The 16,689-nt window shown below is 30.4% G+C and overlaps 2 protein-coding genes across 2 annotated transcripts; both read left to right on the forward strand.

Annotated features, from left to right (window-relative positions):
* The first annotated feature begins 1,205 nt into the window (after nucleotides 1-1,205).
* LOC101260972 (uncharacterized) lies at nucleotides 1,206-3,126 on the forward strand. The gene is made up of 2 exons (XM_019211787.3): nucleotides 1,206-1,446; nucleotides 1,585-3,126. The coding sequence occupies exon 2, from the start codon at nucleotides 1,846-1,848 to the stop codon at nucleotides 3,040-3,042; it is 1,197 nt and encodes a 398-aa protein (XP_019067332.2). The 5' UTR covers nucleotides 1,206-1,446; nucleotides 1,585-1,845; the 3' UTR covers nucleotides 3,043-3,126.
* Nucleotides 3,127-5,538: 2,412 nt separating this feature from the next.
* Nucleotides 5,539-10,210, forward strand: LOC101261271 (cytochrome c). Its single transcript, XM_004230382.5, has 3 exons — nucleotides 5,539-6,027; nucleotides 7,220-7,353; nucleotides 9,885-10,210. Exons 1-3 carry the CDS (start codon nucleotides 5,916-5,918, stop codon nucleotides 9,975-9,977), a joined length of 339 nt encoding a protein of 112 aa, XP_004230430.1. The 5' UTR covers nucleotides 5,539-5,915; the 3' UTR covers nucleotides 9,978-10,210.
* The last annotated feature ends 6,479 nt before the right edge of the window (nucleotides 10,211-16,689 follow it).

The raw sequence follows: 16,689 nt of genomic DNA on the forward strand, positions 1-16,689 counted from the left end.
TCAATTGATAGGACACACGACATGATTTGTGCATCATTGTAACAAGAGAACTCTTATTCGATTAGAAAATAAACTGATAGCTTGTTATTCAAGTAAAAGAATTAAGGATGAATACATTGCATATCAAAATTTGAATCATAATATGCGCACGATTAACTTCTAAAATTTTATCAAATATTAAAAAAATATATAAAATAAAATGTCAATGATTGGCCACTATTGGAGCATACTTTCAAATCAAGGGAAATATTCGCAATCTACAATATTAAAGTATCTCAACTAATTCTATCATTTTTTTTAATGTTTAATCAACACATTAATTAATGTCGTTTTTACTACTCAAATTGAACAAAAAATAAAATAAAATAAATCCTTTTGCTACAAGTGTATGAGATTAACTCGTGTGCAACTATTGTTTACACTTTACATCACCACTACAATTTAATTAAGTCATTTTTTTTCATGTTATACATTAACATTAAAAATAAATAAATACTTTAAACTATTTTATGAGTAGACTTGTTTTATAGTAAATATTTTTCAAACTCTACAACCAAAAACATTCGTACAAATACATTTCATCCTCGTAGGTTTTTGAAGTTGAATTTAGGAAATATTAGAAAAAAATAATTTTTATTTTTAAAATTAATAATTTTTAAAATTTAAAGCTGTGTTTGACCATAAATATAAATCGAAATAGTTTTTGAATCTTTTAGAGTAAATAACTTTTTGATATTCTTCAAATTTTGACTTTTTTATTGTTTTATTTTTAATCTATTGTCAAATATTTTTTCAAAGTTTAAATTTAAATTTTATTTAAAAAATAAAAAAATAAGCCCAAAACCATCTTAATTTTTTTTTTATCTATTCTAAAAATTATAACCAACACCGTTTTTAAAAAAATATTTATCTATTACGAACAAATTAAATTTTATAATTAAGCAAATATTTAAATAAAATTAACGGTCAAACAAACTATTTGATTATTCTATTATTATTTTTAACCAGAAAAAAAAGAAGAGAGAACATTCACCGTAAACGCCGCCAGGGTCAGGTTTGGCCAACTAGACTAGGAAGTATTCCAAAAGCTATAGGTTCGGAACATCCAGCTGTATACAGCCTGTTATTTTTTTATATATAATTTTAATTATATTTTTGTGTAAATATTTCACATTTAAACATTATAAATCTCAATTATAATTTCCATTTCTGGGTTTGGTTTATTCGCTGGCGACAGCCTGTTTCCAACAAAGCTCCCCCTTACCACCCCCACCCCACCCCCTCTATCTTCTCCCCCCCATTTTCCCTCACTCTTCTCTTCCATCAATCCTCTCTCTCTCTCTCTTCTTCTTCTGTGCTTAGGTTTTTTTCTTCTTCTTCTTCCGATTCTCACTGGATACAAGAAGATTCAGGATTTGTGTTTCTCAGATCAAGATTCTCCGTTTGGTAAGCTTTCGTTTGATCTAATTTTTGCATGTATATCTGTACTGTTTTTTGCTTTAGCGTTTGTTTAGAGATAAATGCACTGTTTCTACTTTATACATGTCTAGATTGTGATCATTTTGTGTACGGTTTTGTTTTTAGGGGAATCACGTTGAACATAGATAGAGTTCATTGTTGAAGAAGTTTGTAAAAAGGAGGGTGGAATTGGTGTTTTTTGGTGTGCGGGGTGGTTGGTGATTAGATCTCGAGACTGTTGATATATGGTAGTTTTGAGGTGGAGAGATTGAGAGGAGTTAAATCTGTGATTTTCGAGGAGGAGGGAGGAGGGAGGGTTTTAGGTGGTTGAGGGGTTTCAGGTCTCCATGCTGTCAGAGAGCATGCGTGCAATTTGTGGTTTGGGTAATGCCCTATTCGAGATTTGCTGTTGATGCACTAGGTGTAATTACTATTATACTTGTTTCGATTTTGGTACTTGCTGGGTTGTTTTGTATATTGTATTTGATATACTTTCATACGAAGATTCGTGGGCAAGGTTACAATCAGCTTGGCTATTTTCATGGTCCTTGGATTATCCGGATTGTATTTATATTGTTTGCAATTTGGTGGGGATTTGGAGAGGTTGTTCGGCTTAACTTGATTAGAGGGGAAGGAAGATTGTTGAGTGCTTTTGGTTTCAGATGGCAGGAAACTGTTTGCAAGTGTTATATTGTTTCGAGCTTAGGTTTTGCAGAACCTTGCCTGTATCTAACCGTTGTGTTTCTCCTTCGGGCATCCTTACAAAAGTCAGGAACTTTAAGCCAGAAATGGAATGGCAAAACAGTCGGATACATACTTCTTTTTTGCCTCCCAGTTTTTGCTCTACAGCTCGTGCTTATTTTGGCTGGACCACAACTTGAGAAGAATAGCTTGAAACACTTGCCAGAGTATTTCACTAGTCCAGTCAAACAATCTGAAGATGATGTTGCCCTGTGCACTTACCCTTTGTTGAGTACTTTCTGCCATGGTCTTTTTGCCATCATGCTAACTTCATATTTGTTCTGGCTTGGTGGAAGAATCCTGCATTTCGTTATCAATAGGAGTCTGCAGAAGAGAGTATACATGCTAGTGTTGTCAGTTTCAGCTTTCTTTCCTATAAGGGTTCTATTGCTTGGTTTAACTGTTAGAACACTGCCAGAACATTTACCTTTTCAAGCTCTTGCATTTGTGGGTTTTGTTTCCTTCTTTTTTTGTATTGGGATGGGCATGTTCATGCTCATTGTCATGCCCATGCGGGATTGTTTAGCACTGAAGAAGAGCTCAGAGAGGGATATAGAGTCTAGGAGAAGGTTAAGTGATGAACAAAATGATATGGTTTCTCTAATTGCTAACCAAAGCACCCTCGGAGGAAGTATGGTGAGCAGTCCTGGGAGAAATTCAGGTGCCTCAACAAAGAGAGGATCCATCTCCTTTCGAACAACGGACAAGGATACTACCTCAGGGGTGGCTTTTGTGGAACTAAGTGTATTCTCTCCTAGTCAGCACTCAACACCTCCTGGCTCACCTCAACTTCTTGGCTGGCCTATGCTTCCTCCACCATCACAAGCTCAAGGTCCCTTATAGTTTTCTTGAGCTGTATCTTTCTTGTATTCTCCTATTACTTTTACGGTGGTGGATAACTGAAAGGTCACTTTTTTGTGTTTTAAATTGTTTGTGTTCATTATATCTGAGTGATTCTGATGTTTGGTACATTTTTGATAAAATAACTAGGACTTGCAAACAAGATTTGAGAGGTGAAATCTAACTAAATGGTGCTTGTATAAAGTGTTCTTTCTTTTGTGTGTTCTTCCTAGTTACTGTAGTTTTTAGCTTGCATATACATACACCTATGGAAAATGGCTATTATATGAACCAGAATTTCCCCCCCAAGGTTCTAACTAGTAAAACTGGGTTGGTAGATTGTTCCAGTTTGTTATCAAGTTTTCCTGATCAACTGATTACTCGATAAATCGATGTTGTGATCTATGCTAAATTCCCACATATTTACTTGATTCTAAGTTATTTTTTTCAGATGAAGTGTTTGGTAGTATTATTTGAGAAGAAATTGTTAAGAAAAGAATAGTGCAAGGAGAAGAGTGTTTTCATATGGTACTTCTGGTGTTTTTGAAGAAAAAAAAAAGCTAAGGTAGACAGTTAATTTGTTAAAAGAGCATTTTAAATCTGAGTCTGAACATAAATAATGTGATATTTAACCCAGAAAAGGGGATTGAAAAATAGTACTCCTTGGAAGTTAAAGTTATTTTGGATCTGTGTTTAATACTGGTCAAAAATAATTAAGTCCAAACGGGCCTTAGTGTGTGAACTCCGATTTCAAAAGCTCCAGTTGGATAATTGAAAATATTAAATGTAAAACTTTTTGAAAGAAACATTTCCTGTTCTACAGCAGATGTTTTATAAAGAAAGTTAATTTGTAATCAACATGCATGGCATGTAGCACACTGTTAAGTGTATACGTAAATAATTATAAGTTTTAATAAAAAGGAAAACCAAATACTAGAATATTAATGTACGAATATAAAAATAAAATCTATTTTTTTACAATATTTTGCAAAGAGTTCTAACATTGTTTTCATAAAGTCCTCTGTATTTAATATTTTCTTTTTAACTACTTGTACTACTTTTTGTAGCTTTTATCATTCGTTATCTCCTTTTTTAAAATTTGAGTGTGACATTAGTTCCACCATAATGAGTAATTAAGAAACTAATGTAAACTGCTGACCATATCTATCTCTTGCAGATAGTTAAAACAATTTTTTTCTTTAAAAATAATATGACAACTCAAAAGAATTAAATATATTAACAAGTTGTGAAGTAATATGGCTGGCTAGCCGACATATATAACTTAACAATTGTAGATCCATTATATTTATTTTAATAAAATAATTCTGACCATAAACCTTATTATGTACTATTCTTTTGATGATACATAAGCATAAGCATGTACTAGAAGAGTATTATTCATTGAACAAGTTGAATTATATAATATTTAGAATTTTGCTTAACAGAGTCTGAGTCATTCAAAATGTTATTTATATATATATTGATATTCATGGAATTTTTTTATATATCAATTTTAAACCAGATTTTTGTAATAGTAATAGTAGTAGAAGAAGTCGAATTGAATTTTTATCAAATTTATTTTTAAGTTAATAAAATATTTCAATAAACGTAACAAGAAAAGAACTTTAAAATGATGAGATTGATGATTTTTATACATTTAGAGTGTAATATTACCTAAGTCGTCACCATATTCTAACAATCAATTTTAAAAGAAAATGAATATTTAAAACAATCTTAATCTTGATTATCATATTCTCTCGCTCTTTGTTATTTATATGATTTTAAATTCATTCAGTCTTATTCATTGGCATAACAATATGTAATTCTATCACATAAAATACCTCTAAACTATTTATTAAAAAACATATGTGAAGTAAGAAGAAGAGAAGCTTGTTTTTTTGCAAGTGTTTGTCCCTTTTTTGGACATATATTTTACGAAAAAACTGTGGAGTATTTATTATATTTGGAAAAAGACAATTATTTTAGAGTTTGGAGTTTAAAAAGTCTAAAATGTTAATAAATAATACATGAATTTTTATTTTAATCAAAACCACAAAATTACTGAAATGGCAACGATTTAATTTGCCGAAAAGATTTGCAAAAAGTTTGATTTTTAAAAAAGAAATCGCTGCTAAGAGGTAGTGATTTTCAAAATAATTTTTTTTATTTTTTTAATAAAATGCTGCCTAGGCAGCGTTTTACCTTTAATTTTTTTTTAATTATTTACTTTTTTAATGTTGTATCAACTTGACGCTTCAACTTTTTGATTACAGCGATTTGCTTTTAATTTTTTTTAAAAAAATTCAAATAAATAATATAAAAAAAAATTTAAGGTAAAACGTTGTCTAGACAGCATTTTATTAAAAAAATATTTTAAAATATTATTTTGAAAATCGCTTTTTTTTAAAAAAATCAAATTTTGCAAATCGCTGCTATAACAGTGATTTTACTTTTTCAGGCGAACTATATCGCTGCTATTTCAACAATTTTACTATTTTAGTTAAAATAAAAATTTATATACTATTTTAAAATTTTTATTAACCTAGATTCAATTATTTTAACTTGAAACGAAGAAGGAAAAAAAATCCTTTGAAGAAAAGCAAAAATAAAAGTTGTCCAAACGTGCCCTTACAGTTAAAAACTTCGTTGACAATTCAAGGAAGTCAATAAAAAGAAGCTAGGGGCGTTTTTGTCATTTTAAAATAGTCTACGCGTGTCGCGGCCCTCAAGACACGTTCCACTTTTCATTTTCACTAACCCGAAAACCTATAAGACTATTTATAGAACCCTAATATCGAACCCAAGAATTTCCCTATTTTTATTTCTCACCGCCAAACCCCTCTCTCTCTCATCTGTGTGTGTAGAAAGCCGCAGAAATGGCATCTTTCGCGGAAGCACCACCAGGTAACCCTAAAGCCGGAGAAAAGATCTTCAAGACAAAGTGTGCTCAATGTCACACCGTCGATAAAGGAGCTGGTCACAAACAAGGTCGATATTTTGTTCTGTTTCTATACGCTAAATTATGTTTTCTGAGTTTCTATGGTGGTTTTTGTTATGAGTGTTTATTCATAGCTTATTGTTTATTATAGATCTCTGTTCTATGTGTATTAGATTTACCTGTCAGGTGGATTTGTGGCGCGGTTTATGGTTGCCTTTCACATATATGAGTAATTTTGGTTGCTATAGATCTGTTTGATTATAGGATCATAGTGTTTTGGTTTTGTTGAATTTTTTGTAACCTGATTTTCTAAGCGTTTTTTTCTTCTCTTTTTTTTATTATCAGCTTCTGATCCATAGCATGGATCTGAGCTTTTGATAGTTGATTCGTTATCCATATGTCTGAACTGATTTCTGGATGCCTTCGATCTAACTAGTTCTTGTGTTTATCTTAGTTTTAAATGGTTTTATGAGGACTGTTGAAGCTGTGGTGTTATTGAGGGCTGACCTATAGACAATGGATTAAATTAGTTTAGGTACTGGGAGTAGGAGGAAGAGGAAGAGATTCTCTCCTGGAGTTTAATCCAGCAGAGTAGGTCATATGGGATACGGCTTAAACAACTTTTTTTTTTTGTTTTTACAATGGAGGGTGTAACTGGTGAATATTCATGGTCCATTAGTTTCCTTCGATGAGTTCCTCAATGGAGTTTATTTGAGTATGTTGATTAGCTTGACATTTTTTATTGTTTATGCTTCTAGAATTTCTCCCCTTTTATCCCTTGTAAGTCTCAAGATTTTCTGATAGAATTGTGAGTGCATTATATTTGTAGAATGAATTTAAGGTGGTCATGAATAGGAAACTGCTGCGAACTTACTTGAGCTGTGCTAGCCAGATGTTCGATTAATCTCATATGTGCATGAATTGTTGAATTAACTAAAAGTGCTCGGGTTGTGGTTCGATGATAGTTTTGAGTAGTTCGAGAGGCGTTAACATTCTAATTACTGTAAAATGTTGGATCCTTTTGAGCTTTTTCTAAAGATTTTGAGTCTTCATCATTTGTATCTCTGCCTGTCATTGCCCTCTTTCTTTCTTGCTGTATTCTCTTATGGCTGATACTTGAGCATGCAATTTACTTTATGGCCTTCCTCTCTCTGTATGTATTATTGCAAAAGAGACAGGAACTATGTCTGCTTTGTGCACATTCAAAATTTTCTTACACATCCAATTTTATTCCAAATCCAGGACCCAACTTGAATGGGCTCTTTGGAAGACAATCTGGTACAACTGCAGGTTACTCGTACTCCAATGCAAACAAAAATATGGCTGTGAACTGGGGAGAGAACACATTATATGACTACTTGCTCAACCCGAAGAAGGTAAGATTCATATATGCGTGTGTATGCCTTTGATTTTGTGTTGTGAAGAGTGGTCTTAGTGCTTCATTTGTATGTGTTCTCTGCTTGCATATGAGGTCTCCTTGACAATTATTTTAGTTTGTCGGATTTCAGCTGTCTATATGTTCCACAGTTCCAGTTTGACTAAATTGAACCTCACATTAAGCGAGGCAAAGTGCTCAACACGTCTTGAGACTTGCTTCAGGGCTCGAGTGTGCCTTCCGTAACATTGTTGTTTTGCTTAAAAGAATGACCCTCTTTGATTTTCTTTTCCTTTTCCTGGATCTCCTGAAAGCTTTTCTATAGTTTGGTGCTAGCACTGCAAAAATATATATAAAAATTAGGCTCTTTTGTGGAGTGAGGTGCTAGCTATTTAAATGTAGATTATGCTTGCAAAATCCATAGCCTACTTAAAATAGGGCTTCAGCTGGCAAAGCAAGCCTCTGTGTTTTTCATTGATCTTTGGGGTTTATGGACATATCTTCTTGAGGAACTTGGACAACTGTTAGTTCATGTAAGTCTTCTGTTAATTGTGGGACTTGGATAGCGGTAAGTTCTTGTGTCTTTAATATGGAACTTGGATATCCGCCCTTCAGACGAGAAAGATCATAATGACTAGTTGTCCTTGTGACTCATTTTTTTTAAGAAGTCACGATCTCAGGTATTTTGATGTCCCCTTACACACTTGAGTGAAGGATGTGGATGTATATCAATGTACTGCTGAGATTCCTGAAAATAATTGGATGGGTAGATAGATAGAGCATGGCAGCACTGTATGTGTTCTCTCAGTCGCAAGTTGATGTTGAGAAAGTGGCATTAGAGCAATTGGAGGAACTCTACTACTAGACAGGGGTGTGGAGATAGCAACAATTTATGGTAGAGAGGATTTTTGATTTGGTTCCTCCTGAAACGAAGCTATGATAAGAGATCTGTGAAAACAACCTCCTGGATTGATTGTGATGAACAAATATATGGATGCTTTCTCCTCTTAGAAAAATGATTGATTCAAGGCTTTGTCTGTGTATGTTATCTACGAAATAACTCCTGGGTCCAGAAAATGACTAAATCAGTAAAAGATGCAAGTCTTTGATGAGATCTTTGCACCTCCAGACTAGTATTAGATAAGTTGGGCAGCAATTTGTAAGTACTGCTCTGCTTAGATTGATATTGCTTTTTGCATTGAGATAGCAATATCTAACTATTAACTTAAGTGAGATTGAAGATGCATTAATCTGTAACAACTGGGTTGCTTTAGTGTCTCAAGGCATTATAGGTATTTGTGGAAGTGTGGAGCACCTACGCACACAGCACACACCACACGCACACATGCACAACCCCCACACAGACAAAAGATAAAGAAGTGGGCTTCTGATATTTTTCATGGACCAAGCATGTATCCATTATTTTGATCATGGGTGGCAGTACTTGAATCTAAAACTTGTCTTGGTATTGTGTTGAAGTGTGTAATCTTCTAATCTAAAAGGACGAGTGGTTAGGGGAGGAGGGCTTTATTTACTTGTGTCTTCAATAGTGTGCTCGGTTTGAAAAATCTCAAGGTAGGATTTGGCCATGAGAAGCTGGGGTTTAATAATCCAATAGTAGAGGACTGTTAGCTTTTTTACTCCAGGTCTCTTTAACTTTGGTGTTCACATAGCCAAGTGTACACTGATGTGTGTGGTTAGGTTTTGTGAAAATGTGCACCAAGGAAAATTTAGAAGAGGAGATAGTTGGAATGGAGTCTAGTAATGTCTTTTTGCCATGATGTCTTGTATCCATTTAGTGGAGTTGACTGGGATTATGCTATTTTCCTATATTTTTTAGAAATGAACATAATTGTGGAAAAAGATGCATGTGTGTTCAAAGCATGCATGAATGACACCTACAAACATGGAGTACTTCTCCCCCAAATAAATCTTGGTTTTTGTTTCTGCGGGTTCAAAAGAATAACAATTGGTTAAATCAACTGCTGCAGTGAAGTGTGTAGCATCTTTTTTAGATTTAACCATATATGTTGATTTGCGCACTTGTTGTGCTTTCGTGGTGTACACCAGCCATACAATTTGTTATTCCTCGACTTCCGTTGTGATCAGATGCGGACCATACCGTACGGTGGGGGTCCCGGTAACTTTCGAAAAAATCATATGTTTGTATGTGTGTGTGTTTATATATATGTTTATATATATATATTGAAAAACTGATAGAAATTGAGATGTAGGTAACAGTGTACCCATAAAAAGCATAGAAGTGTCCTAGTGCAATTGGTAGAAGCTAGAATTAACAACCTCTAAACCAGGGTTCGGATCCTATATATTTATTTTAAGTTTAGCTTAGACCTTATATTTGAGCTATGTTTAATACCCCGAAGCCTTCAAATCCTAAATTCGCCTCTGGTTGTGGTACCGCATGAGCCACGGTTGGATGTGCCTAGAACCATATTGATAGAAGTACTATTTCTTTATATTCACTATGAATTATGATGCTTCATTGCTGACTCAGAGACATTTTGTGTACAGTATATTCCTGGGACAAAAATGGTTTTCCCTGGGTTGAAGAAGCCACAGGAGCGGGCGGATCTCATTGCTTATCTCAAGGAAGCAACTGCGTGAAGATTTCTTTGGAATATTAAAATACTTTTGCTAGTGGTCAGGAGTCGTCCATTTCTCATTTTATATTTGGAAGGCATATTTTGCCCGTTTTAAATAAAAACCACATACAGTGTCATGCCATTCTTCTGGTTGAACTAAGCCAGTCTTGAAGGAATTTTGTCCAAGAGGTTTTATCATTTATTGTTCACATAAAATCTTGACGTACTAAGTATATGCTGATTTATTTATTTCTATTTTTTGGCGTCTCTGTCACCAAATGCTAATTTATAGGTATTGGTAGCGTTTCATGACTTCTGTTGGTTCAATACGTGCCTTTGTCTAACAACACCTCCCAATTGACTTTCAAATAGCTTAAATTTGAAGCATCTGTCTGAATATCTGTGTCTACTTGCTGTTATTTAGAATGCAAGTGAAAAAGTCTGCTGGCGTCTTTCAGTCTCTAATACTATATGCACTATATTTGATTGAACTCAAAGTTAAAGAAGCACTTTGAGTTACTTAAAATCATTTCGAAGTTTTTTTGTTGAAGATTTAAGTTTTTGAATATGAATGTTATTTTGTTGAAGATTAAGTTGAAGGTCGTGAAACCGCTGTATTGTTTATTCTCAAACAGGGATTTTAAGTTGTATAAGTAGCATGGTAGAAACTAGATACACTATTACTCGTCCCTGGAGTCGGACTTAAAGCAATATAGTAGGGCTGTTCATGGTTAAAGAATTATAATAGTTGAGAACTCGAAGTTCATTTGAAGTTTTAATTATTAAAATTTAGAATTATCAAATGTGATTTATTTAGTTGCATCATAAGAGTTATTCTTAAGAATTATCATTCATCAATGACCAAGTTTTAAAGTAGACATCCGAACATTTGCTGCTACTCTGTTGCTTCTTTCTCAATTTGATTATGTTTTCTTTTTGAACATCTAATATTATATGTACTTTATAAATTTTTTAACTAATTAATATTGCATATAAATTGTGAATGAAATGATGATATCTTATCGATGTGTATGTTAATATTTTATTAAGTTATAATTTAATTTAGGGAAAATACATAAAAACCTTCTTGAATTTGATTCGAAAATTCACTTTAGCACTTAAACTACATGGGCATATAAATACTCTCGTTAAAATCTTTGAAATGAATTAAAAATCACCCTAGAGGATGACATGGCAAAGAGAGTTCCCTCTCCTAATAGCGTGTGAAGTTAAAAAAAAAAATTATAAAATTATACAAATGCCATATTTTTATTGGTCAATATATAATAAATATTTTTGAATATTATTTTCTTAATATATTAACTTATATTAAAATATATGAATAATTTTATTGGTCCATAAAATTTTTAACTTTTATCCTCTTTATTTTATTGTCTTCCCCATTGAAGCATTCATTTTTCCCTTCATTTTCACCTTTAACTTTATTAGTTACTTCAATTTCATAATCTCTTTAGTAATCCACAAAATTCAACACCATCATCTTATTATTGACGTCAACTTTGTACATATAAATTTTATCGATTTTCATTGAAGTGAAAAAACTTGCAAGTTTATAGGACTTTGCGGAGGTAGAGTTAGTGATTTTTTTTTATTTTTGATTTTTTTCAAAGATGAAGGCAGTGATGGTAAATTCTTTATCTCTGTGGTATTGGAGATTTACCAAATAAGACGCGAAAGGAAGAGAAACGGGCTGATTATTGTTGTTTTGTTTCTCTATTTAAGAGTTCCGAAGCTCACTATTAATGGTGTTTTAAGGAAAAAAGTGATGGTGAAGTGGTAATTCGGTTGTTTGTTGGTGTTTTGGAGAATCTAATAATGGAGCTTTGGCGGTGATTTGAGAGTTGTGATGAAAGGAGTTTGGATGGTGGACATAGTTGGAAAATATGGAGAGGTTAAAAATGAACATTGAAGAGTTAGAAATGGTGAACAAGAAGGAAGAAAAAAGAAGTAAGGGGTTGGGTGGGGGCTGGGTATGGGGTAAAATAAAAATGGGTCAACACTTCTAATTTTAATTTTAGAAAATGAACTTTGAATTAATTAATTAATGTAAATTAATTTTAAGAAGTGTTAAAGAAAAATGGTGAAAATAATTAATGATGTGGATCTGATATGGCGTTGTTGTGTCACTTACATGGCTATGATGTGGCAAGTGAGAGTGGGATAATAATTTCAGTGTGATTTTTAATTCATTTCAAAGATGTTAAGGGGGGTTTTAAACGTCCATATTGTTTAAGTGCTAAAGTGAGTTTTCGGACCAAATTCAGGGGGATTTTTTTTATGTCTTTTCCCTTTAATTTAGTTAGAGTATCTTACAAAAATAACTATATTTATTGGGTTATTAAAGTACAATAGTTATAAATATGTTATTTAAAAAAATGAATACAATTTATATTTTTTTTTGGCTATATCTTTTTTGTATGTTTTTTTTATTTATATATTAATACAATTTTAAAATGGACTAAATAAGAAAACGTATTAATTGTGTACATATAACATATATTTGAATTCAAATTGGTATCCCTATTTAGAAAACTTCAAATATTAATATATTATATATATAAGTATTTATAAAATCTTAATGTATTATTATATCAAACAAGGTAAAGTATGACAATTAGCATATGGACACATTGATTTAAAAAATGAATACATTTTTTTAAAACAAAAAATGAATACATCAATGTTAAACAAAAAATGAATACAACAATGTAGTGTATATATATAAATACATGGTTGTTAAACAAAAGATGAATACATTCAACAACCTATATATAAGAAAAATGAAATAATACAATGTTTAGGTATCAAAATGTGTATGTATTTAGTTGTGTAAAAAATGGATTAATTCAACAAACGTCAATTTCTTTTTAGTCAAGTTTTTTCTGAAATACTTGAGGTTTGATGCTAACTCATGTATTTGTTTATAATATTGAACCATCAATGTATTTAACTATACTTGTATTGCCTAATCAATCTTTTAAATTGGATAGATTGCTTATGTATTTATATATACTTGTATTCACAAATCACCATTTCAACTTGTGTTAATATAACAATTAAATATCTATGTATAGTTTACTCTATACAAATGTTACAATCACACAAATCTCAATCTCTTTTTGCTCGTAGTAATCATGTACTACTTTTTTTTTTATATAACTATAGTCATTATAAATGGAGATAACAAAATAATTCTTTGATCCTAAACCCATAAAAATAGATGGAAATATAAATGGATACAAATATAATCTTCATAAACATGAGAAAAAATCAATTAAAAGATACTTTATATCATGTATCTAAACTACACATTAATGTGTCCGAGCTAGTTCTGATTGTGTCTGAACTTTAATTATTGTATTCATTTTTTCAAATTTTTAAGGAATTAATCATTAGAAACTTATTAGGGATAAATTATAATTTTATGTAATTTACACTAATCAAAATATGATCTCATTTTACCAACCTCAACTCCAATATTTTCCGACCCACAAAAAAATGAGTCGGCCCAACCTAACCATCAAATTCTAAAAGAATAACTTTCACATATAACAAACACAAAATTCATATTTGTATGCTATAGCAAAATTTGTATAATTGCGCTCCATAGCAAACATAACTATGTATAATTCGCTATACATACAAAAAGAAAGAAATGCTATAATTCGCTATACATTTACAAAAGAAAGCACTTGTATGCAAATCAATTGTTATAATTTGTGTACGTATAAAACGAGAAAGAGAAAAAAACTGGTCAAAGAGTATTTGTATTAAATAATTATAAGTGTATAGGACGAAGAATATGTATTTGCAGGTGTATATGCAATTTTCTCTTTCTTTATACAAATAAAAACGCATTTTATACATTTCGTTTATGTTTGTATAAGCGACAGAGGCGATCCTGGCGAATGAGATATGGGTGAGGGACAAAAATATATGTATATATACAATCTTTTTCGCTTTATATAAATACAAACACAATTTATATATTTGTGTTTGTATAAAAGTGAGAGAGAGCGAGAAAGGGAGAGTGGCGAGCGAAAATTTGAGGAAGAGAGGTGACTGACTAACAGTTCGCTATAGGACATAATTAAATCAAAACGTGATTATAATATTTAATTTAATTTATTAATTTATTATTATATACAATTTTCCTATTTTAAAATGGATATTGCAAAGTCCAGATTAGGTGGACCCACTCGAGAGCTTTACCTGTCCTTATTTTTCTACTCGCCTACCATTAGGCACGTGAAACAACAAATATTTAATAGGGTTGCCTAAAAAAGCTAAACAAGGATCTTTATTCCCAAAAGAAAATTTATTTTTATTTATTACTTATTTTATCGGAAAAATGGTCAAATATGTTTTTAAACTATTTGAAAAGATTTAAATATATCTTTCGTTTAAAGTTTGGTTCACTCATGACTTCGTTATCCAATTTTTAGTTCAAATATATCCTTATGGGCGTTAGTTGCCATGTTGGACATATTCAACTCATTTTTCATTTCTTTAAATATCACATGGAATTGTCATGTTATTTTGGTCTTACCACATAAGGAAATGAAAAATGAGTTAGATATGTCCAACATAGTAACTAACGTCCATAAATGCATATTTGGACCAAAAGTTGAATCGCGAGGGCATCCGTGAACCAAATTTTAAACAGAGGATATATTTAAACCTTTTCAAATATTTAGGGGCATATTTGACCCTTTTCCCTATTTTAAAATAAAATCTTATTTTTTCCTTTGGAAAACATAATTTTTTATTTTTATACTTTGTCCTTATCATTAAATACATTTTTTGGTATTATTTTTTAAAATTCAACACTAACTATTAATAATAATTAATAGAAATAATGCTTTAAAATATTTATATTAATAATAATTTTTTAATGAATATATCAAAATCGAATAATAACAAATAAAAAGAAATAATATATGTGAAAAAATAAACGGATTGATACGAAAAGAGAAGAACTGTTTGGTTATTTGCATAACTGTCGGTGTTTGCCTTTGTGGCTTTTTAATAATGGGTGGTTCTAAATAACAAATAATTATATGTGAGGTATAACTATATATTTTTATATTAGTGTCTTATAAAAAATTTAATTTCTATATAATTATGCGGAATAGGATTAAAATTTTGTATATTTTTATGTAAAGAGAATTAAGTCTGAATAAATGAATATTTTTTGTCAACAAAAAATTCATTAAACGAATAAGATAGATAAAAATAAAAATATACATACAAAACTTTGATATTTGATATTATTTTATAGGTAAATTATATAAATATGCTATATTAATAAATATTTATCATATATGTTAATATAAATTTTATAATAAAATATAATATTTTTTTAATACAATCGCTCACTTTTTTGTCTGTTCTTTTCTCTTCTTCCTTCGGTTTTTTTATTCTTCTGCTTCTTTGTCTCTTTTTCTCTATAAATTTTTGTCTTCCTCTTCTTTTTTTTTTCTTTCTAATTCTTTTTTTTTAAAAAAAACTTTCATTTAAATAAGTATCCTCAAATTAGTTTTTGCCCGTATTTTATTCTAAAAAAAAAAACACAATGAGAAGAGAAACAAAAAAATAGAAAATTTTACAAAAATCATATTTTTAAGCTAAAATATCAAATCTTTAAATTACAGGTGCAAGAGTTCACCATTGATGATTATTATAAAACTTCAAATTTTGAATTCATTATTTGAATTTTACGAATTTGTGATTATTCTGGATAGGTTATTCCTAGTTTTTGCTGATAATTGAATAAGAGGATATGGTTAAGTTTATAATTGATTTTAAGAGAAATATTAGATTGAAATTCAAAAAATGTGAAGTTTATGAAAATACATCACAATTTTACTAAAGTTGTATTAGATATGTTTCATAGTTCAATTAAAATTATATTAAAATCATGAACAATACAATTTATAATACATATTACAAGCTTCACTCTTTTTTTGGTGATATCAACCAAAATAATTTAAGTAACACTCTTATAACACATTTATAGGATCGTCATAATACATATTGCAAACATCACTCATGTTTTTGAGATACAAATCAAAATAATTTACAAGACACATATAATACATATTTTATTCATGAATAATACTAGTTTAATTCAATCTATAGATTATTGTCTTGTTTTTCGTTAGTTACGTTTTTTCATTTAGTGTTAATATTCTCTTCTAATTCAACTTTATTGTTATGTAATACACTTTTGACACAAATTTTTATTCATGTTGTAGTTTATTATTTGTTACTATTAGATTACTTGTTTAATTCATTATTGACATAAGGTTAATTCACTCTAGAGATCATTGTCTGGTATTTCATTAGTTACATTTTTTTATTCATGCTTAATTCTCTTTTCTAATTCAACTTTTATATTTGTGTAATGCACTTTTAATACAAGTTAATTCATTTTGCAGTTTATTGGTTTGATTTGTTATGATTAAATCACTTGTTTAATTTATTATTGATATATACAAGTTTTACTTATTTTATAAATCACATAATGCTCTTTCGTTTGCTATAGTTTGCATTCATGTTTCATTCACTTCTAATTCAACTTTAACATGTGTGTAATATGTTTTTAATTTAAGTTTAATTTATTTGGTTGTTTAATATGTATCTTTATTTGTTACTATTCGATTACTTGCGTCTAATTAATTATTGGTACAAGTTTTATTCAATCTACGAAT

This window comes from Solanum lycopersicum, chromosome 1 (assembly GCF_036512215.1).
Source record: "Solanum lycopersicum chromosome 1, SLM_r2.1".
Lineage (NCBI taxonomy): Eukaryota > Viridiplantae > Streptophyta > Magnoliopsida > Solanales > Solanaceae > Solanum > Solanum lycopersicum.

Excerpts from the sequence above, each read along its gene's own strand:
- LOC101261271 (XM_004230382.5), top strand. The coding sequence starts at position 5,916 with ATGGCATCTTTCGCGGAAGCACCACCAGGTAACCCTAAAGCCGGAGAA. Across the intron at positions 6,028-7,219 it reads AGGAGCTGGTCACAAACAAG|GACCCAACTTGAATGGGCTC; the intron begins GTCGATATTTTG and ends TTCCAAATCCAG. Across the intron at positions 7,354-9,884 it reads ACTTGCTCAACCCGAAGAAG|TATATTCCTGGGACAAAAAT; the intron begins GTAAGATTCATA and ends TTTTGTGTACAG.
- LOC101260972 (XM_019211787.3), top strand. The coding sequence starts at position 1,846 with ATGCCCTATTCGAGATTTGCTGTTGATGCACTAGGTGTAATTACTATT.